Source organism: Mustela erminea, chromosome 2, assembly GCF_009829155.1.
Source record: "Mustela erminea isolate mMusErm1 chromosome 2, mMusErm1.Pri, whole genome shotgun sequence".
Lineage (NCBI taxonomy): Eukaryota > Metazoa > Chordata > Mammalia > Carnivora > Mustelidae > Mustela > Mustela erminea.
The window spans coordinates 147,177,157-147,192,166 of NC_045615.1; the positions used below are offsets into that span (position 1 = coordinate 147,177,157).

General features: G+C 36.2%; 1 protein-coding gene across 21 annotated transcripts in view; it reads left to right on the forward strand.

Moving 5' to 3' along the window:
- Nucleotides 1–15,010, forward strand: part of ADGRL3 (adhesion G protein-coupled receptor L3) — an 827,333-nt gene that overhangs the window by 315,078 nt on the left and 497,245 nt on the right. For 20 of the 21 annotated variants that reach the window (XM_032334435.1, XM_032334436.1, XM_032334415.1 and 17 more), the window contains one exon: nucleotides 875–1,078. The exons of the other annotated variant lie outside the window; for it this stretch is intronic. In XM_032334435.1, coding sequence (XP_032190326.1) covers nucleotides 875–1,078 — 204 coding nt within the window. The remainder of the gene's footprint in view (nucleotides 1–874; nucleotides 1,079–15,010) is intronic. 21 annotated transcript variants of the gene reach the window in all.

Here is a 15,010-nt window from a genome sequence, read left to right on the forward strand (position 1 = left end):
TAAAACTAGCTGCAGTGAGTGTAGAAAAATGTGTATCTCGGGTATCAATGCATCAGAAAATTAACAAAACAAAACAAAACAAAACAAACCTGTACTTAAATAGCTCTGTTTTTCATAGCATATAATGTATGACTGTTTTGTGAATTATTAAAAAAATCATATGTGTATAATTTTATTTTTTCATTATTGTCTTGGTCTTCCATATTTATTCATTTATGTAATATGTACCATTTGTCAGTAAAATCACTGTGTATTTAAATGGCAAAAATGTATGTATATCTTTTTCACCTTAATGTTCACCACAGATCTTAATACAGTATCTTTCAAAAAATGTTAAATTACCTGAAACATATAAATATAAAACAATCCATGTAAATGTAACAACATAACAAACAAAACGAGACTAATAAAATAAATAAATAAATAAACAACCCCTCTTTGAAACTTTCGGCACCCACTACCTTATCAAGCTTTTTGTGTGTAAATACTTAGTAACATTTTTATTTATACTTAGAGAATTTAATGGCTATAATTTTACAGCAGAATGCTGTGAATCTATAAAATATAAAATTTATATTTTTTTCAAGTAGCTTTCTCTGCTTTCAATAATTATGTCTAATTTTCCAATTACTGCTAAGGATTAGGTTGAGGTGGTGTTTAGCTAGGACAGAAAATACACAATCCGCACGACACTCGGGGACGGGGGATGTGTTCTTCTCAGCTCCAGGGTTATCTGAGTGGGGCCTGGGGTGGCTGGAGTCCAGGGACTAGGGCCTGCGGCAGAGAGCAGCCTCGGGAATAGCCTCTAGCTGGGCTCCTCTGCAGCGGGCCTGAGCTGAGCGGAGTCTGATGGTGCGCCCTGCGGTCCCCGCAGGTGGCAAGCACAGTGAGCGACATCCAGCCCTTCCTGCTCCACTGCGACATGCTGAGCGCAGCCCCGGAGGCGCTCTCCCACCCAGACATCTCCTTCAGCAACCTGGCGCAGAGCGGGCCACTACTCATCGTGGACAAGGGCCCCGTGGAGCTACCAGAGGAGGTCGTGGTCCAGGTGCCCAAGGAGCCCAGAGTGCAGCCCAAGGTGCGGCCAGCGGTGGGGAGAGGGGGTTGGGGGTGGCTGGGCAGGGACTGCTGGAGGGCTCCGCCCCAGGCAGTGCCACACATGTGTCTTCTCCTTTGTTCCCGTCAGCATCCGCTCAATGGGGCTGATGTCTGTCTGCATCTGGCGGTCTCCCGGCAAGTCGTTGAACCCTGCATGCTCAGTCTGCGCTAGAGCCTCCTCATTATGCCGAAATGTTTGACTTTAAATTTCTGAATGGGTTTGAAATAGCTCTGCAGTATTGCAGGAAATTTCAAATTACTTTTAGTGACCATTTCAACTGTTGTAAAATGTGATGCTTGTAAAAGACAAATTTTAACATTTCTGATCATCTGCGTGTTTGGGGAACGAAAAAAATCTCATCAGTGGAAACTACCAAGTTTTTGAGGAGAGTAGGATGAACACATCTTGGTTGGGAATTGTGTATAGTCATTCAAAGCATAAAATCTGAGAGAAAAGTGATAGTTATAAAAACAACATAATTTTCTTATGAAAATGTTGACAGCACTTTATATTATTTTCTTTGCACCTGGCAAATGCAATGAATGACATCCATCTCTCTCTCTTTCTTTTTTTTTCCATTTTTTTTTCTTTTTTTTCTTTCTTTTTTTTTTTTTTAAAGAGAAGAGAGATCACAAGTAGGCAGAGGCAGGCAGAGAGAGAGGAGAAAGCTCTCTGCTCAACAGAGAGCCCAGTGTGGGGCTTGATCCCAGGACCCTGGGATCATGACCTGAGCCGAAGACAGAGGCTTTAACCCACTGAGCCACCCAGGCGCCCCTGATATCCATCTCTTGAAGCTCTAGTGAGAAATAGAATACTTGCAAAAATTCAATACTGTTCTTTTCCCCAATAATTTATCCAATACTTAGGCAATGCATTTTTTATCACTAAACTCCATACAAGCACTCCTATCCCTCTTATTTCCTATAGAGAATATAATATAATATAATAAGTATAATGTGATATATAATATACATGATATATTTTTGTTAATGTTCTTTGATTATATTTAAACAATTTATAAGCTTATATGAATGCAATATGTATATATTTCATATATACTTTTCATATATATTATATATATGAAATACATTTATATTATATTATATTACATTATATTATATACCATATTAAAAGTTTTATTTTTAAACTACATGAAAAAGGCTGGGAAGCATTTGGCTAGGGGAACCATAATTATCGAGTCTTTTCCTAAAACAGTGTCACCTCTCCTACTCCATAATTTCTTCAAGGGGATATTCATACAAGAAATACTGGCAAAGGAACACAAAATAGCACTGAGCTTATCTTCTTGACCCCATAACCGTATTCCCTGGTAAAATAAGCTGGAAAACTTGGTTTTCAGCTTAGGGACCAACAGAAAAATACCGTAAACCCATCTGAGATGGATTTTCAATTCTGACATGTAAGAGTTAAACCTACCACTTCAAATACTGCAGCTACATAGAAAGAGTAAGTGTGAGAGTGACTTGGCCTTCATGGTGGCTCTGTGCTCAGTCACCTAGTTCAGTCAATGGCCTAGAATCTTTCCATCTAGATTCGCATTCCTTCCTTGGTGTTGATGATTAGTGATGGGGAGTCCATGTACTTCCACAGAAGTGTGTGCAGTTGTTTCTGGTGTGTTCAGCAAAAACGGGAAATGTATAGTAAACATTCTTTAAGAAATTCTTTTTTATTTTTCTTCTCCTGCTCTTTGTTTTGTATTATCATTTCAAACCTGAAGTGTCTATATTGGATGCAGTCATATTTTTCACAGAATATGCTTCAACAGTTGCAAAATATTCCTTATGATGTTGGCTTTTGATTTATATTTTAAAATAATAGTACAAAATTAATATTATTTAATTTCCTTCAATGCATGTACATTCATCACATTTTCTAGTACTCCTGAGGAAGGAATCCAAAAACAAAGTTTAATTTTTGAGTAAATGTTATAATTATTCAAGCCAGCAGCTAACATTTTCACACACACACACACACACACACACACACACACACACACGTCTGCTGGCAACTCAATTTTGAGGAGAAAAAAGATCAATATCAGTCAGAATACTTTTTTCTATAGAACTTTTGCTAAGAAGTTGGCTGAATTTAAATGGTTCCCAACATTTATAGTTTAATAAGATTTTTCTATGTTACTAGCTTTTACTTTTTGCTATGTATGTGACAACTTTCAGTACAGTAATGGGTTCTAAATCATGCTTTTCTCTCAACTTACAAATAGGAAAATTTCATTATATTTTGCTTTAGACAGAAAAGAAAGCACAGGTATTGGATCTCATAAGCGGAGACTGAGGTCAATGTCATGTGATTTTAAAAGGAGTCTGCAGAATCATGTTAATCTGTTATAAGGAGACAATATTTTTTGAAAGTTGCTTTGGTGCAAAAGTAATTTTATCAGTGAGGTAAAGAGCATCTGAAGGTCATCTTCTAGTACTCCCTAAAGAAAAAATAAAGAAGAAAAAAAAAAGTAAATATTACAGGGGCATTATCTTTCCTGATACATAAGCTGATACATACAGCTGGAATGCTTGGACACGTATTAAAAATGAAAGTGAAAGGAAAAATACCATATTACTTTGAGCTCTTCAAGTTGAAAAGACAGGAAAGAATGCAAACAAGAAGATGTCCAGTGAATTCTGGCTCCCTCCCCTTCTCTCCTCCACATTTCTTAAAATATAAACAACTGTTTGCTACAGAAGCAAAATAATTTAAGATACAGAAAACTCAGAAATCAATATAAAGACATATTAATGTTATTTTTAATTGAAAAATCAAATTGATGCTCCTTTTAAAAATATTAACCTTCGTATTTGTCCTATAGATAGCCAGACAACTGAGGAGAAACCCAACAAAAGCCATCCTAACAACATTAAAAAAAAAAAATCTTTTTATTGGCTTGAAATTAAACTTTGTCCTTTTTTAAATTTTATATTCATTTGACTCAGGATAGCTAATAACCGTTCTTAAGAGTTAATGAGTGTTTGGATTCACAGGAATTAGGACTTCACAGTAGAGCAGCAAAGCATAAAGAGTTTAAAAACATTGTTCTCAGAAGACATGTTTCTCCTTAGCACATTAAGGCAGAAGGAAGTCTGAGGGCAGATTGCCCAGTTAATGACTAGATATCAAGACTTTTCCTTGAAACCAAAGGAATGTAAATGTGTTTTTTATCAGGATTTTCCTTGGTTTAATTGTGATTCTCCTACAGATGCATAAGTTCATTGAGATGATCTACAAATAACCCTCCTGCAAGCCACACATGGAGTGTGCAGAGTTCATAGGTGTGTTCTCTCAGAATGCAGCGAAAGCATTTAAATCTTGACAAGTCATAAAAAACGCTACCCTGTGCTCATTTTAAAGCTTACCTTTGCAAGAGCCAAAATACTTTTACAAGGAACTTGTGTATTCTATCCATCCTTTGGGAGTATCAAATCAAATTTTGCCATCACTTTTTTTTTTCTCATTTTTCCCATTCTTGGGTTTTTATGTTTGTAAATGGGAATGCTTTTATGATAATTATAAGTAGAAAACTCCATTTTGATTTGTTTTGTTACTTTAAACAAAAGTACAATTGATCTAAATTATAAAATACTGGATGTTCCATAGTTCACTCTTGCCCTTTTTTATTTTTTCAATGATGCTGGATTGAGCATAAATGCCTGCTGGATACTGGGCTAAGTCCAATTTGACACAGACAGGAAACTCAAACTCCAATCTCTCAGTGAGCACCGGGACACAATAGGAGAGTATGGTGTGGCAGGTGCTTGCTAGGGGATATCTTACCCTATAACCAAAGAGGCCAAGAACCTTGTTTGTATAAGTATGATAAACACAAGATTTGGTCTGTGCATGTTCGAGAGGGAGTTCTAAATGTATGAGCAGAAATTATATGCAGAAGTGGTTAAAGGTCTGATCAGGATGGCATGATACAACGTTACGTAGAGTTGAGACTTTTGCTAATGGGAGTGAGGGAACAATTAAATTAATCTTACAGGCATTAAGCAATGACTGACCTGCTGCCTGTATTAACAATGAACTAGAGACTTCAAGACTGGAAATAAGAAGGTTATTCTATTGAGTCAAGTAAGAAGTGATGCTAGCCCTGACTCAAAGAGTGAGTGACATTAGTAATAATGAGGATCAATGGACAGGAGTTAGAGATTCATGGGATGTGTGACTAGACCAAAAGAAAACTCAGAGGACAAAGAGGCTTCTAGCTTAAAAGAAAGCATGATGAGTGACTGTACCACTTACTGAGGTAAGAAAGACAAGATGAAACAGAGAATGATGGTCTGGAATGATGGTGTTATTAGTAACTTCTTCAACACATTCCTTTGAATAGAAACGTAACTTTTGGGCCCCTAATTAAAAGCTTGTATCTTAAATATAATATACAAATCTTGGGAAAAAAAGATAAAAAAGATAATTAAAAATGCTATTTGTTGATCATAAGTGATTCTCATCAAAAAGAAAAAAAAATTACCATTCTTTGTGAGGCATTCTATTTTGTCTTAGGTATGATAAGATACTCTGAAACAAAAGAGCATCTCCTAGGAGTTTTATTCAATCCTTCCTCTACCTCCCAGTGATACCTAGCAGGGTTAGAGTGGAGCCAAGATTAGATCTGACTTTGAGCTCTCTTGTGTTCCCATGAGACAACAAGAAACAGAATTCTTATCACAGATGGGCATTTGCAGTAAGTACTTCTCAGTCCTGTGGCAGGGAAACAGGTTGAACAGTTCGGACAGTTGATCTGCAGCTTAGATATATTTGACATTCTTTCAGTTCTTAGTACAATGTTCCATGTCAAAATTTGGAAGAGTACAGGACACTAATTTGCTCATATTTGTACTTATTAACAGCATAACATGACACATCATTTAATAAAATAATAACAAAAGATAATCTCCATGTATCTTTTGAGAGTACCTCAAAAATGAATCTTGATTTATTTAAAACTGATTATGAGACTAGCCTATCCTTTGATGACATTGTAAAGGGATACTCTTTCCTAAAGAGATGTCTAATATTCTCAGTGGGTAAGAGTCTAAAAAATCAAAACTGTACTAAGAAAGTAAGCATTTTCAAAGTCATGAATCTAAGACCATAGCTGAAGAGCTCACCTCACTGTACAGGTAACAGTATTGTAACAAACTGATAGAGGCAGGGAAAGTGTGGCAAAAACTCTTTTGCTGGGTTACTTATTGAACAAAATGATTTGGGAATGGAGTCAATTCTTTTATATACCATGAACTCAACCAACATGATAGGGTAAATCAATGGCCACTGGAATAAATGAGGAACAGGGAGTGGTAAATGTGAGATGCTTTAAAACCTACAGGCCAGAGCATATACATCTAGTAAATACGATTAGTAGGCAACACATTTTCTCTTATCTCAGACGACATTGCCATGTAGGTCTTACTCTTCAGCCTCATGGAAGTTCTGTCAGCAAACTATGCCCCTTTCTCTCTGATTCTTTGCGAATGATATTATCTTTGCTGATTGGAATGTCCTATGCGCTTGAGTCCTCTTCAGCTTAGCTAAAAATTCGATGTAGGGTTGAATTGTATTGATTTTCCTTCGTATTCACCCATCCCAAGCCCTATTTTTTTTTCTTAAGATTTTGTTTATTTGACAGAGATCACAAGTAGGCAGAGAGAGAGGGGGAAGCTGGCTCCCTGCTGAGCAGAGAGCCCAATGTGGGGCTCCATCCCAGGACCTTGAGATCATGACCTGAGCTGAAGGCAGGGGCTTTAACCCACTGAGCCACCCAGGTGCCCCCCAATCCCTATTCCTGACAGAACAGTTACCTTTCTCTTGATTCTCAAACAGAATGTCCTGAAAGTTAAGCATGGGCGTATAGTGAACAATTACTCTTCACTTCTGTCTGGTTTTTATATTTGCCTTTGCTATAACTGATGATCATTGGAAAATCTGAGACTGTGTTACTCTTACTGTTTTTGTTAGTGTTACTTATATTGACTTTGATAAGTAATCCTTCTGGCGTGTTCTCATATTTTTACTCCCTCTACTCCCAAATTCTTTGGAAAAGCTTATTGTAATTTTGTTATTACATTATAGTCTGGCATATGTAGGTAAAGACTAGGTGTTCATAGGGCAATATGGAGATGAAGGAACTTGTCACAGAAGGACAGATTAATATTGCTATAGCATTGGAAAAATCTCTGTTTTATAATCTCAGTCTTCTGGATGTAATTGTTACTGCAAGAGAACAGTATAATGTGGTCTTCAAAGTGCTGTTTTAGCTTCTTATTTTATATTGCTGTAGTATCATTTCAGAAGAAAGACCCTGTTCACTTTTGTCTTACAGTGAGGTTTGCTAAGGTAGACAAAAAGTTAGGTCTACTTAATATTCAAAACACATTATTTGCTCATTACTCTTTAGAATTCTTATATACATCTAGGGCCATATTATACTTTGATATGGGAAAAGGATAATAGGTCTCTACAGAAACAGGTAAAACACTGAGGTTAAAAAAATAATAACAAACCTTGCAGCCCTGAACATGATTTCAAAGCATTTCTGTAGGAACTTGTTTCTTTCCCAAATGGTATAAATAACCAGCATGATGAATCCAGTTGAAAATAAATGTGTTAGTGAGTTTGGCCTTAAGGAATTAATAGGGAAATATGATAAATTCTTTTGTTTCTTTCGGCATAAACTGTAAATTAAATTATTTTCCCTTTTTCGTCTGAGAAGGGTATGAGTAGCTTCTCAAAAGCTTATGGAAATTATATCTTATATATATTTTATAAATTATAAATTATGTATATTATATATTTCTTATTACAAACAATATGAATAATGGGAACTAGAAGCTAAACTAACATATAGGCAAAAAAAATGCTCTTTTGATTTAATTAGGAATTTATTGCAAGTTGTTTCATTAACTCATTACTTGAGTACCTGCCATGTGTTAATAATTGTATATATGTCCCAAAGGAGCATATTTGACACTATCAATGACAGATACTTCTTAGAATAAATTAGTCAATTATTAGTAAATCCTTTCCTTTTTCTTCTGCTTCCTTTCAACTTAATGGGTGTAGCAAAAGAGATCTGCAGTGTATCCCAGATACAAAGGAAACGTCCACTATATTTAGAGAAACCTTGACCCTAAATTAAGGTGAAAGGGAGGACAGGACAGGTGCTGCGTATAAAACATTACACTCTCATAGATTGGCTTATGTCTGTGCTTTTAGATTCTGCATTTGTCATACAGTCTCCAGTCCAGAAATATAGAAACTGGGTCAGGCCCTCTATTCTTTTTCTCTTTTATATATATAGTTCATTAAATTGATGACTTTTCCCTTGCTATGATTACTTTCCCTCACTATTGACTACCTGAGAAGCAATTTCTTTTTCTTGGTTATTAGACATATCATTACATTCTCACCATTTTGCTTTGAATGAGACAGGGGAGAATAGTACCACGAATCACCATTATTATCTGAGCTTTGGGGTCAGAAATATTTAGGTCTAGTCCCAGCTTCACTTTTTCTTAGCAGTCTTAACCAGGTTCAAGGACTTATGCTTGAAAAAAAAATTATCTCTTCTGTATAGTGTGATGATAAAAGTACTTACATTGTTGTAATGATTAGGTATCATATATAAATATATTAAATATGATAAGCATATAGTCCTTGAGACCAGTAAGTGGTATCTACCACTATTTACCCCTACCCTTTTTTTATTGGCTTTTTTTTTTTTTTGGAATAATTATACCAGAGATATGAAATGAAAGATCCACGGAGAATTTTCAGTGAATTTATTTAGTACTTGTTCATATTTCTGTTTGGGTTGAGGAAAAGACAAAGTAATATTCTAAAATACTGTCTTTATACTTTGGGCACATCATGAGTTGATAGCTTGGGCAACTAAACATAAACGTTTAAAAGAGAAAATAACTCAAGTTAATTTAATTCACATACTCTGTGCCTGTAATGTACATAGAACACTCTGTAAGGCATTTCCTTTCCTCCAGGATTTGTAGTCTGTTGTCGGAGACCCAAGTATATCAGTAAGCGTTTGACTATGATTTGGTGAAATGCAGTGTCCCACAAGTGCCGTAGTATTTTAAAGAAGGAGGAGATGGCATTCCTGGTGTGGCATGGGGCATAGGACAGAAGGGAGAATGGGTAGCATAGAAGGGAGAATGGTAAAGCCTTCTTAGATCATGTGGTATTTTAACTAACTCTGGAAAATCCCTAGGATCCTTTGCAAGCAGGTGGGAGGTGCTGGAGAATGGGGGTCCTCCAAAGTCTTGAATTATGTGAGCATAATTTTAGTTGGAGAGAATTCTGTCATTTTCATCGAATAGTGAAGAGTCAATGTTAACCAGCAATATAGACATGAGGGAAGAAATAGTGAGGCAGGAAGTTTGAAGGGGAAGGGTAGGTTGTAACCATCTTGTAGGGGGTCTTAAATGTCCGGGTGAGACTTTGTACATCATTTCGTCTGCAGCTGAAATTCTTCAGAGGCTCTTGATCAGAGTTGCAGTTTAGAAACTGTCAGGATGATATGGGGAACTTGCGGGTAGAGAGGGACTTGAAAGTAGAAGATCAGTTAGGTTGTTGCCGTAGGGCAGAAGGTAATGAGTGTCTGAACTGGGGAGCTAGCAATGGGGAGGGAGAGAAGATGAACTGTGTGAGACACGCACATGAATCTGCAGAGACTGAATCTGCAGAGCCTGGTTACCGGTTAATTGGCTGTAGGAAGTGAGGATGAGGGAATCAAAGATGCCTCGGTGGCTGGGTTGGTGCCATTCACAGAATTAGGATGTCAAGAGGAAGCTTTGGTTTTCAGGGCAAAATGGTGAGTTTGGTCTCCAAAATACTGGGTTAGAAGTGTAAAGGTTAGGCAAACTCGAGGATATGAATCTAAATATCAAGGGTAAAGTTCTTGCTAGTGATCAAGTTTGGAGTTTTCAACATAAAGGTGATAATTGAGGCCGTGGGGGGGGGGGGTTATGAGATTACCCAAAGCATAGAAGATAATAGGCAATGAGAGACCCTGGGGATACACCTACACTTAGGGAAGAGAAAATTATAAGCTGTTGAAGGTGAGCAAATCATGGTCGACACGTTGGTGAGGTAGAGGAAGTCCCAAACCTTTTTTATGGTTTGCCCCTCTGGCAGCCTTTACTAATGCTAATCCACAGAAAGTTCATATATACAAAATGATGACAGAGCATGAGCTAAATGGATGAGAAAATGAAAGTGTTTTTGATTCTCAGTGATAAATTATTGATGCCATGGTCTTTCTTAAATGCCCTATGTATAAATAGAGCAAATAATAGGGGATGAGGTTTATGCGTATATATGATGGAATCAAGGAAGTATGACTAAGTTTAGTAATTTTCTCCTATTTGGGGATTGCTTTTCCCTGTTCCTTTTTGATCATTAGTTAATTATAATACATCAGGCTAAAGCAGTGCTGGAGTGAACCATTTTAAAAGTATGTAGTACAAATTTAAAAATTTTTATTTCTGGGATGTTTAATACTATTGGAGATTAAAAGAAAAACTCTAAAATATTTTTGGATCAGACTTATACATTAATAATTAAACTAAATATTATATATTGTAATGAGTTTTAACTGAATGAATTTAAATATGTTTATATGTAGTCTGTAGCCAAAAAAGAAGGTGAAGACTTGTTGAAATACTTAAATCATTTTAGAATTTAAGAATTATACTACGGGGGCGCCTGGGTGGCTCAGTGGTTTTAAGCCTCTGCCTTTGGCTCAGGTCATGATCTCAGGGTCTTGGGATCCAGCCCCACATGGGGCTCTATGCTCAGCAGGGAGCCTGCTTCCTCCCCTCTCTCTCTCTGCCTGCCTCTCTGCCTACTTGTGATCTGTCTGTCGAATAAATAAATAAAATCTTAAAAAAAAATGCTACGTTAAAATTGTTATGTTTATCAAAACTAGGCTTAAAATATAAAAAAAAATTAACATTATTTCCAATGCATTTACTTACACACAAAAATATTTATATACACCTTTATTTCTATGTTAAAAAGTAAATGCCTTAAGACTTCTACTTTTTAAAAATCTTAGGAATTCAAAAAGATGGATTTCTTAATTTTCTTCAAAACTGTTGATCTTGTATAAGTAATTTAATCCCACACTTTCACATCTGGAAAAATATATATACTATTTTGCTTATCTGATATTTATAAATTTGGTTTTGCCCATATTAAATAATGTAATTACTTATAGAAAATGAAAAATAATTTGATTATTTATAATGGGAAGAGAGTCTAGCAGAATTATTTGAACAGCTTATGAAAATATGTATTTTGCTGGTTTATTTCTTACTTATATTTTATTTCTCCTGTTATAAAAATCTGTTTACTATTTTAAAATAAACATCTACTGCAGCATAGTATTGTCATACACATATACACAAGTGCCTATCTATAGGGTTGTAGATAATAATTACATGTGTAAAATTTAAACAAAGTAGAAATGGTTAAGTAACCCATGGCTAGAACTCTATTTTAGATTATATATACACTCTGTTAAAATCTTTATTTGTGTTGTGTTGTAGTTCAGAGAATGTAAAATGTTTATAAGATGTAACTATAAATCTAAAGTAAGTTACCATTAATCAAAAACGACAAGACTTGTTTTGGTTTTTGTTTTCCATGCTACATAAGGTATTTACTTGTTTTCCTCGTACAAGATTGTGATACAAACTTTGAATTATGCGGCCACATGACATGGGACATTATAAGTATTTTGGTAAGAGCTTTAGTAATCTCATTTTCTGGGCCCTTCCCAATTTAATGGCTTCATCTCTTACAGTTACTCCTTATACCCAGGCCACGTCTAACTCTGTTGCTTTGGGTTGTCTCGTGGCCATGCCCTTCTCTCCCTTTTTTGCCTTTCTGACTCCCAGTCATATTTTAGTTCTTGGTATTTGGGGTAAGAGGCAGTGTAATTTAGTGATAAAGAGGACTGTTTCTTGGGCCAGAATGTCTGGTGTTCAATCCAGACTCCATTACTACCCAAATGTCTGACTTCTCCAAGCCTCTCTGTATCTTTTGAATAGGAGTAATAACCATAATAATTCATAGAGTTGTGGTATTAAATGAGTTAATCTGTATCATATACTTAAAAATGTCATAGCATCGGTAGGTAATGTGTCAGTGAGTGTATTTTTCTCTTCTCTCTTTTAACCTGTTCTATATTGTCTGGTGTCACTTCCTGTGGGAAGGCTTCCTTGAACCCTGGCAGCTAAGGTATGACAGTACTATTATACCTTGTCTGTTGACTTATCTGTTTTCTTCCTTGGACTCTGTTTAATAGCAGACACTGTCCCTTTCATCATTATATTCTAAGTACCCCCAAATTGAGCATGCTCTGTGAAAGGCACTCATGTTTGTTGAATGAGTAAATGAATTAATGACATTTTTGAGATACGTTCTGTTGTATGGGAACTTATATAAACTACTAGAGAAGTTATAACTAAGGTCATGGGAGTGAAAGGCTCACAGACCAAGATGACAAGATTCTGGAATCATGTGGTTTTTTTTCTGGAGTGGGAAGCCAAGGAGAAAGCTATATTGTAGATGTACATGCAGTTAGCACGGAGTTCCATGGATGGACTGGAGGAGGATCACATATTAATTCTGTTTTATATAGTGTTGTAATATCCTAATTTCCTTTCTGCCTCATCAGTGACTTTTCCTGATTGTGTGGTTACAAAGATCAGATAAGCAAGGAAACTCAGTAGTTGTAGGGACCTGAAGGTAACACTGGCTTCCTTTGTTGGAGAGACGCAGGTATGTGTATACCTGATCACGGCCATAGTTCACTGTTTAATGTATTGCGCTGCTATGGCTTATATCTGTTTTTTAAGCAGAGACTCCGTGGGTCAGAGAGGGGCATAACGGATGTCCTTAAGGGAGGAAGATTTAGGGATGAGAAACTGTTACTCTGGAGGTGACGTGGTCTGGGATTTATGAATATTTAAGGCTTACGGTCTTCACTTCCTATTCTAAGTAACACTCGTATTTGTTCTGTTCTTGTTACTGATTTTTAATAGACCTCTGTTCCATTAATTCTATGTCTGTGAGTTACTAACTTACTGTCTATTCTTAATACATTTTATGATTCTGCCTCTGCCTCCCAAATTACCTACCTATACATTATGTATATGTAACACATAAGTTTTAGCTGTCCTGTTTGTTTCTTGTCTCTGTGGCAGATTGACTAGTCTCAAATAAAATGGCAAATACACGGTGCATGCGTTACAGTTAGGCTGACCATATGTCCTGGTTTTCCCAGAGAGACCTGTTATCCTGCAGGAATCCCTAATAGTGTCCTCTTTCATTCTCAAAAGTGTCCTGATTTGGGTGATAATGTAAATAGTCACCTTAGTATTAATCTACCATCTGCTACTTGTAGAACTATGTAAATTGAAGTAATTTGTATAATATCCCATCCATAAAATTAATGGGTTGGCTACTATTTGTAAAGCCCTTGCCAAATCTAAAATTCTTTGATATTATGGAAAAGAAGTATGAAGCTTTTTCCTTCTTGAGCCTACTACAACCCTGAAGACAAGTGCATTTTTCCATTTATAAATGGATCTAAATGCAAGTTGAATATAAATGCAGGCATTAACTACTTTGAAATGTGCAAAATTACACTTTTAATTTATACTTGGGGCAAAATATTTGAGACATTGTGACCATAGACTTTAAAATTGAAAAACTAAAAGCACTTTCATTATTTCTTTAAAAAGGGAGTATATTAAATAAAAGGCTTTGAAATCATTACATGTGGTTTTAAGAATATTTTATGGCTGTGAGTTCAACCTATGCTTATATTCCTTGTCTGTACATTGAATTAAATAGTTGGCAAGGAATACTGGTTTCTGAGGAAAGCAATGATTTTAGTTTTCAATATGATAAATTTCTAGGTGTTCATGAGCCCATTCTGTAGGAATTTTGAGAATAATGGGAATTAAAGTAGATTAGATCTTTAGCAGCCGATTTGGGTATCACCTACAGAAAGAAAAAATCACATAAATGTATGAATTGTTCCAGAAGGGTTAGTGTAAATGTAGAAAGGAACTGAAGAGAATTTGGATAGCATTTCTGACTGTTTTTGCTGATTAGTTGTTCCCTGGGCCTTTCAAGATTAACTGTAAAAATCTTTCCATATAGTAACTAGTTTTGCCCCATCCTCAAAAACAAAACAAAACAAAACAAGTCTTCTCAGATTATATGGGTATATGAATTGTTTCATTTTAAAGATTTTATTTATTTATTTGCCAGACAGAGATCACAAGAAGGCAGAGAGGCAGGGAGAAGTGGGGAGCCTGTGGGGAAGCAGACCCCCTGCTGATCAGTGAGACAGATGCAAGGCCCGATCCCAGGACTCTGGGATCGTGACCTGAACAGAAGGCAGAGGCTTAACCCACTGAGCCAGCCTGGCGCCCCTCATTTTAATGAGTTACTATTTATTTCAGTATTTGTCATGGCTAGAAAATGCCATTCCTTGGCATTGAGTTTGGTGAACAGAGATGGTGGAGATATAGATTTTGCCTTTTGGAATTTTGCATGTAGGTTGTTATTCTAGTGTGAAGGGAATGGGGATCTCTCCATTCATTGTTCAAGTCTCCCTGCACCGCTGCTTAGGTGATCTGACACTACTGAAGAAAAAGGTACCATCAGACTGCTGTGATACTGGGAATATATCAAGAGATTTGATAGATGATTAAATGACTTGGGTTTTGTGGAAACTTCTTCATTTTTGTTGGTGTATAGAGAAGCAAGAATGATGGAGATGTATTGATCTGTGCCTTCTTGTATAAGTGTAGAAGGCGACATTTGACAGCATGTATTAAGGAA